The sequence below is a fragment of the Lates calcarifer genome, linkage group LG13 (assembly GCF_001640805.2).
Source record: "Lates calcarifer isolate ASB-BC8 linkage group LG13, TLL_Latcal_v3, whole genome shotgun sequence".
NCBI lineage: Eukaryota > Metazoa > Chordata > Actinopteri > Centropomidae > Lates > Lates calcarifer.
In genome coordinates, this window is record NC_066845.1 from 17,115,551 (window position 1) to 17,123,819 (window position 8,269).

The 8,269-nt window shown below is 42.6% G+C and overlaps 1 protein-coding gene across 1 annotated transcript; it reads left to right on the plus strand.

Annotated features, from left to right (window-relative positions):
• The first annotated feature begins 424 nt into the window (after positions 1 to 424).
• On the plus strand, positions 425 to 8,038 carry ccdc92 (coiled-coil domain containing 92). The gene is made up of 5 exons (XM_018669739.2): positions 425 to 477; positions 641 to 825; positions 3,850 to 4,021; positions 4,634 to 4,675; positions 6,093 to 8,038. The coding sequence occupies exons 3-5, from the start codon at positions 3,886 to 3,888 to the stop codon at positions 6,899 to 6,901; spliced, it is 987 nt and encodes a 328-aa protein (XP_018525255.1). The 5' UTR covers positions 425 to 477; positions 641 to 825; positions 3,850 to 3,885; the 3' UTR covers positions 6,902 to 8,038.
• The last annotated feature ends 231 nt before the right edge of the window (positions 8,039 to 8,269 follow it).

Below are 8,269 nucleotides of genomic sequence, written 5' to 3' on the forward strand. Positions count from 1 at the left end.
TGGGAAATATGAAAAATTAAACAAACAAACACTGTGAGAGCTGTTTTAAAATTGCTTAAAAAAACATTAAAAAACGAAGAAGAAGAAGAAGAAATACTTCAACAACTACAACAAATTATGCAGCATGAGAAGAAATAACCCCAGTACTGCCACTGAAGAACAACACTCCCCTCTGCTGTCCACCAGCTGCACTCTGTCCAACGGTTTTCATCTATTTTCATTAACTTGCTTCACCTGGCAGCTTGGCACATGATGGACATTAATCCTAACACCTGCATTAAGTGTAGTAAGCGTTAAAAAAATTACCCGGTATCTCACTTTTTGCAGCAACGCCATATTCCGAAACTTTCACTAGATGGCGTGAATACATCACTACTAAACAGGTGACACATTCTGTTGCTATGGTGATGACGCCGGTCACTGAGAATTGTAATATATCCCTGACAACCGGTACTTCTACATTTCATGTCATATATGGTTAGTAAAACTTGTTTTGCCACTTATGTTGTACTTTTTTAAATTCCAGCTGTGACTGCAGTTGCTAATGTTGGTAGATAGAAGTATTCGTTTTTGAATGTCTTAAGGCAAGAAATGATTTCCCTTGATTTCCCATGATGCATCGCTTTATTTTGTCTAGTAGCTCAGGGAGATGAGAGGAAACTGACACAGCCACCCTCCTCTCTTACCCGACCAAGGCGAGCCCTTGACAGCATCACCAACATGCCCCGCAAGGCGGAACGCACTTAGCCGGTGTGGCTAGTCTGGTCAACGACAATTTACAATCTTTTAGAAGATATTCGACGGCCGCTTATATTTAGCCATAAGGTAAGCCTTCCACAAGATAATGTGCTGTTGTAGCCTCGTTAGCTGTTGAGCGAGGCTAGCACAATTAAAGCCTCATACGTACATAGCTTGTATAAGGAGACTGCTTCATTCAGAAACATTTTAGGATTTTACCGTTTAATACAATTTTGCATATTTCTGGATTACATTTTAACGGGTGTTTTTCATTTCGGCAGTCTTCCAAGCAGGTTGACTTCAATGACATTTTAACTGTAATAATGGGTTTGCCTGTTATTCCTGTTGTTTCTTCGTCAGAAAATCTTAAACCGCTGAATACTTCGATGGCACCTGCTAATATGCAACCTATCCAAATCTTATAAACCAAACACTCTTATTGGGAGAAAAAAACCTGCTCGGTGGATTCAGTGTATGCCGAATTTACCAGGACACCTCCAAAATGTAAAAATACCTTGTTCGTATTCTGCCATTTCCTTTTGTGCATAACTGGTTGTTGTTTGGGTGTCGGATTGTAAAGGGACTTTGGTGTGACGTTTCCCCATTCAGCAGAGAATAGCACGTATCGGAGCTAGCTTGTTTGCGGTTCCTGTAACTGGACAGCTCCTCCCTGGACAGCAGCACTACATACCATTAGCTGCAAGGACAACCTTTGTGATAACCGCAGAAAACGTAGTGATGGCATCTTACGGTACATTAGGTCATAAAACAACGGGAAGTAACATGTTTTGAAGTCGTTCACAGTCACCGCTCGCCAGGCCCCGGTTTACGACCACTAACGTTTTGTTTGATAATGATAAAGAAGGTCATGTCCTGAATGATCTCGATGGTTGAGGGGCTTGACAGTAACGTTTGTGTAAAGTAATGAACCTTTGGCAGCTACTGCCAGCAGCGGTTTAATGTGGGTTTGGGGTGCTGTCCGCAATGCAGGTGCTGAAATTGAGAGTGCCGTCAACCGTCCCTGCCGGCTAACACGTAGCTTTATTTCCTGGTATAACTGTGACCAGTGTTTGTAATAGTTACACTGGTTTAGCTTTATTAATTTATCTGTTTACCAGAAATAATTAATGTTGACGTGGTAGATGATAGATGTTGAAGCTTCCTAAAACATGAACTTGAATATTACAGTGTTTTAAACGCATTTCCTAGCAACAAATTTAGATTTAGAGAAGACACGCGAAAAAAAAACCCATAGTCAAAATCCAAAGATGAAGTATGGACAGTAATTTTGTGTCCAAAGCTAACTGAGATAGCTGAACAGTGACTGCTAAGCTCTTGTTGTAGCTGAGGATATTAGCTACTAGCTAATGTTTCATGCTGCTGCAGTTCATTGATTATTTATGTTCTCTGTGTGGGGAAATAATGGTTTGTGTATTAGGGAAAGAAATACATGTCAAGTCAAAGAACATGTCATGCTGGTTTGACTTTAATCTTTGTCTTTTAAAACAGATGGATAGTGACTGATAGTTACTGATAGTTACTGTTAGATTTAGCCTCTACTTTGTCTCTGAACAAAGAGAGATAAACTTTATTGTCTCTTTAATTCCCTGAAGTTCTGTACTGTTTGTACCACTGACCCCTCCATTCTATGGCACGAGCCATGTTGTGAAGTTGGCTGAGGTAATGTCTTTGCAAATGGAAAGTTATTGAAGCTATTCTAGGAAAGGGATGGGATGAGAGATATGCTTGCAGTGCAGGGTTTACCGGAAGGACACCACATTACTCATCAATAATAGATTATCTCTTCATCCTTGATGACACACCATTGGCTCTATTTGTGATTACCAGACAGTGTTTTAGTCATCACGTGCTTTCCTTTTTCTGTGTAAGCAATGAAAAAAAAACAGACAAGTTCTTAAACTTGGGAGTGTGTCCAGCGAAGTGCCATGGGATATATTATTCATGCGAGTGAGTTGATGATGTAAGAGTGAGAAGCTCTGGGATGTTTTATTGAAGCACACTGTATGCAGGCAGAGGCTTTCTCTGCACTCAGGAGGGGTGTTTTTCGCAGGGATCAATGTGCTCTCAACTCTCAGCCCAGCACAGTTGTCTGGCAGAGGGTGGAGATGTTGGGACTGAGTTATCGTTTCTCTCTCTCTCTCTCTCTGGCTTGCCTCTGGAGACAAAGGCATCCAGTCGGTGGGGGGGGCAAAGCAAGGAAGGAAGAGGCCTGCTCAAGACTGGCAACCTCCATGCCACACCCAGTATCAATGTGATGTCTTATCAGTGTGTCCAGCTCTGATTTTTAAAAAAAAGTTTTTGCTCTTACTGAGCAGAATGAGTCACTCCTGCCATCTGTTGTGTTTATTAACATACGAAGCATAGAGAAGCTGTACTGTAGGACATGGACCTGATACAGTATTTCATTTTTAGACTTTTCAAATTTGCCACTTTAATTTTAGTGCAAGAATTGAAGTTATTTTGTTATCTTTCCTCTCTGCTGAGGAAGAGTATTTCCACTGGATGTTCTAATAAAATTACAATACAGTGTAGATTAGATCAGCCTATATTGGATTAGTGTTACCTTTCAGATGTATGTTTTTGAAGGCCCTCACTGCTCATTCTCAGGTTCTAAATCAATAGCTTCATTTCAGTAATTGGTCACTAATTACAGCAATCAAAAGCAGAGTGTTGTTACTTATGTCTACCACATGTCTTTCTCTGCTATGTGAATGTTAGTTTTACTCTAGCATCAAGTCTGACTAGACAACATTTATTCTGTATATTAACAAATGTGCATCTTCACTTTTTCTTTTTTTTCTTCAGCATGTTTGCTGTTCTTTTTTTTTAAATCAATAATTAAGTTTTTTTTTAGTGTCACTGTCACATGGCCTCTATTGTAGATGAATTATCTAATATTGATTAGTTTGAGCAGATTAAGGTGTTCAGATTGCAGAACGTCCCAAAACCCAGATGTTTATGGGCGAAAGGGTGAGAATGAACGGCCTGTTTGCCAGATGGGTTGACTTTTGTTTATCGTCTTCTCTCTCTCTCTCTCTCTCACTGTCTTCTTTCTCTGTCGCTCCTGTTTTCTGGCTTCTCTTTCTGAAGGTTGCAAGGCTGGTTTGTGTCCAAACATTATCAGCAATGGCATCAGCAAATGTTACCCTGGAAAATCAGCTGCACAGCGCACAGAAAAATCTGCTTTTCCTCCAGCAGGACCACGCCAACACATTGAAGGGGCTACACGCAGAGATCCGCAGATTACAACAGCAATGCACAGGTGAGACAAGTACACAAGTACTGACATTCTTCTCTTCATGCTGCTGTGGAATACCAGCACATTTCTGAACTTTTAAGACATCTGGAAACAGCAGAGCTAATAATAACTGTCAGTAATGATCATGATTTCCTCAAACTCATGTGGGATAGATGTACAACCTAAATGGTTATTTGGTACCAGAAGTCAACAAGCTGCTGTGGCGCTACTATTAAAGCTTTTAAGAATATGATGATTTATGGGAAACACACTAAAGCATTAGTGAACACACCCTCCACTGTAGTGATGCAACACAGACAAACGTGTATCGATCACACCACCAGTAATAGGCATACTCTGCACTAAAGGAAAGTGAGATGGCCATCCAGTTCAAAGAAAAACAGGACACTATATGCTTTAGCCCTGATGTCTCGTATCCCTGGCTAACCTCATCACCAAGGCTGATGTGGAACTCTCACTAATCTTGTTAAATGAGTACTCCACCATATGGAAAGGAGTGACTTGTTTTCCCCAAACATCCATCTCTGCTAGTCTGAGGAGCATGTTGTTTGATAGCTGCCCTGTTGCAGTGTCATGTGATGCAGACATGTGAGTAACCCTGTCCTTTTTTCACAGACCTGACATATGAGCTCACTGTGAGAAGCTCTGATCCATCAGGTAAGCCTCCATCATAGTGTACAGCACACACGCACATCAGTTTTACTGGTGACACTCAATGTCCTGTGTCTTTAGCAACAATCAATATTAATGTGTTGCAGAAGTGTTATTACAGTTAAGCTCGTCAGATGTGGTATTGTCAGTCTGTGATCTATCTAGAATTACTGTTGTGTGACTTGAGTTAAAATACTATTCTTACAAGGGAAGTAAAATAACAATTCATATAACGATACTTTATAAAGCCTGTTTCACTGTGTAAAATTAGAAATATTTAACTGATCTTTATTTTTTCCACCTGGTTAGATAATAGTATTCATACTAGTAATATCTCAGGGGACAAATGTATTTTTACACAAGTGGTTCAAATGCAGGTCTGTGTCAGTGGACAGGCCTGAGAGCAGAGGGCTCTGTTTGTTTCCTGGTAACAAAGTCCCACCCAGGAACCATTGCATTGTGGGACTCCCCACTGTTCATTAGCGCTCCCACTGCTCATTGCCAACTGCCCCTCCCCCCACGTTACCATGGCCATGAAATGGAGTCACAACACTGATCTGATTCAAACCCAGCTCCACTGTCTTTATTCTGGCTTGACAGTGCAGTTACAGTTAGAGAGGCCCCTAACAGGCTGCATGCAGTTTAATTTATTTACTGATGACTCCATTGATGTGTGTAGCTGAACAGGAAGCATGTCACATCTCACCAGGGTCACAGCATGTTATAAGCTTTCTAACATGGCTGGCCCAGATCTGAGTGATGTGATCAGGGCCTCCAGTTAGAAGCACTATCATGTTAGTGTGGGACATCGCAGAGAATCGGAGTGCAGGAAATGAGATTATCTGTCACAGTGCTAATGCACGGCCTGCAACCTGCTTAGTGCAGCAGGGCTCAGCTCCTCCATCTGGTGTGAAAATATACCACCCCCTTTTAAAAAATTAAGGGAAAGCAAACCTTGTGCTTAATAGAAGACTGAGTTTAGTTTTTTAAACCAGAGCACTTTGGGATATACAGTACACACATTTATGTGCATAGAACACAAGTGTATTGTATTTATGCACATATGCAGACGTGGGTGTATCAGCTGTAACTGGGTGGGGCACGGCAGGGTGGGGGAAGCAGAATGAAGGTCAGATGATAGCAGTGCCTTTGCTGTCTACACAGCTGTAATGTGAGACTGGAGCTCTCTGCCTACTGCAGATGAGTCTCCATGGGATCATACTGTCTCTGTCAACTGAAAGACTGTCCATACTCAGTGTCTGCGCTTAATGTACTAAAGATTGGTCTACTCTAGGGAAATGTGTGTCTCTGGGTGTGTATTTCTTGTGCACACTCATTCATGTGTACTTATGTTTACTACAAGTATGAATCTGTGTGTATACGTCAGAGCTGCTAATTTAACTGCCTGTTATTGTGTGTGCAGACAGCAGTGAGGTTCGTTGCAGGGAGCTACAGAGGAGGTGTGAGGAGCTTGAAGCCCAGCTGAAGAAGAAGGAGGAGGAGAACACAGAGCTGCTCCGAGACCTGGAGCAGAAGAACGCTATGATCTCTGTCCTGGAAAACACCATCAAGGAGAGGGAGAAGAAGTATCTGGAGGAGCTTAAGATGAAGAGCCACAAGCTAGCTGTTTTGTCCGGGGAGCTTGAGCAGAGAGCAAGCACCATTGCTTACCTTACCTCACAGCTTCACGCCACTAAGAAGAAGCTGTTGGCTGGCAGCTCCTCTGAGGCCAGCCCCAATGTCAGTCCAGTCACCTCATACAAGCCCACGCCTCCTCCAGCCAAGGACAGACAGCCTGAGACCCCACGTCGGCGCATGAAAAAGAGCCTCTCCCAACCTCTTCACCCAGAGTTGACAGAGGTGTATCGGCTCGGCCCAGATGGGAAGCGGCTGGTTTTGCGGGAGACGGTTGACGCCATGCCAGACCCCACACCCTTTCTGCAGGCTGGGAGAGACTCTCCTGAGCCACAGGTGGTGCGTGAACGACCTGCCGTCATCCCTCCCATTGCGTCTGAGCGATCCCCTGTCCCTCCCCTGGGAGCTACCGCCAGCCCTCGTCACAGTCCTGCTCGAGACCGTCAGTACAGGGCTCACGTGGGCGTGGCACACCGCATCCCGCACGGCACCCCTCCCCTGGCCCCGCCGCAAGCAGAGCTGGAGACACTGGCAGTGGACCAGGTCAATGAGGAGAAGGTTGTGCGGAAGCGCTCAGGAGCGGACAGGACAGTTTAACACTGTAATGCTAACATGCACATAAACGCACACAGACATCTACTGTATACACACTACACTGCAAGAGCAGGAAGGAGCCTGGCCCACTGTGTAGCCTGCTTTTTACGCAACACTGCAATATAAAGAAAGAAATTACAATATTCTCACTTTGTTTATGGTATTCCATGAAGACTTTTTCTTTAATATAGTAGAAAAGGACTACTATCAAGCATGCCAAATGTTTCTTAATTACAACCCACTGAGATCTTGTATTACACATGTTGATTTTTTGCTCAGACCTTCACTTCACTCCGTCTTATGTGGTGCGTACAACAAACTCTCAGCCAAATATCTGCATCAGTGCCTGCTCGACCGGTTCTACCATACACAAGCTGTGCAGTGTAGTCATGGCTAATAGTTAACTCTACATATCTCTGTCCGCTCCATCTTCTCAGCAACAGTTTGGGCATATCAACAAACTATATAACAAGATGTCTGCAGCTGCATAGGATAGAATTGAAATTATTAAACTTAATACTACCCAAATGTCTTTCATCTTCTTGTGATATCAGTATAATAACGTTACTGTAGGTACGATCTGCATAATGTGCAATTGAAATATGTTGGCTGTCAAGGTGAAGGAGCTGTAATTTCACCTTGCTTTTGTTGACTGGTGCAGCAGCGGTGTACATGTTTAGATGCAGTATGAAATGGTGAACACGGCGAATATGTGTGTGTGTGTGTGTGTGTGTGTGTGTGTGTGTGTGTGTGTGTGTGTGTGTGTGTGTGTTTGTGGGGTGGAGAGAGAGAGAGAGCGTGTGTTTCAGAGAGCAATGAAGGCCATTGAGAGAATTAATTAAATTCTTGCTTAAACAATATCCATTGATATTATTTGTGATACAAGGGCATTTTTGAAAACACTGCTGTAATAGGATTTTGTGATATTATTAACTGTACTTTATAAAGGCTGTACATTTGTAATGAATTCTTTTTTTAATTTATTGTTTAAAAGAGACCACAAAAGCACCTCAGCTGTAGATGGTAGTTACTGTTCCACCAACCTGATGATAATTATAATCACTTAATAACCTGCTTTTCACATTAACGCCACTCTTCCTTGAAGTATAGAAATCAATACAATAAAGCAATGCTTTTTTTTGGTTTGGTGATGTGGTTTCTGTATATACTGAAGGGAGAAAAAGTCTCTGGGAAGAAATCTTCTTCCAAAAGATATTCTCTCATTTTACGTTTCGATGATGACTCTGGAGAGCACCAGAGTCTAGCCCGAGAATCTCCAGTAGGTGTTCAGTTTGGTTGAGACCTGGTGATTGTAAAGGCTGTAGCATATGATTCACATGACCATACACATCAACTCATTCAGTGCCCCTT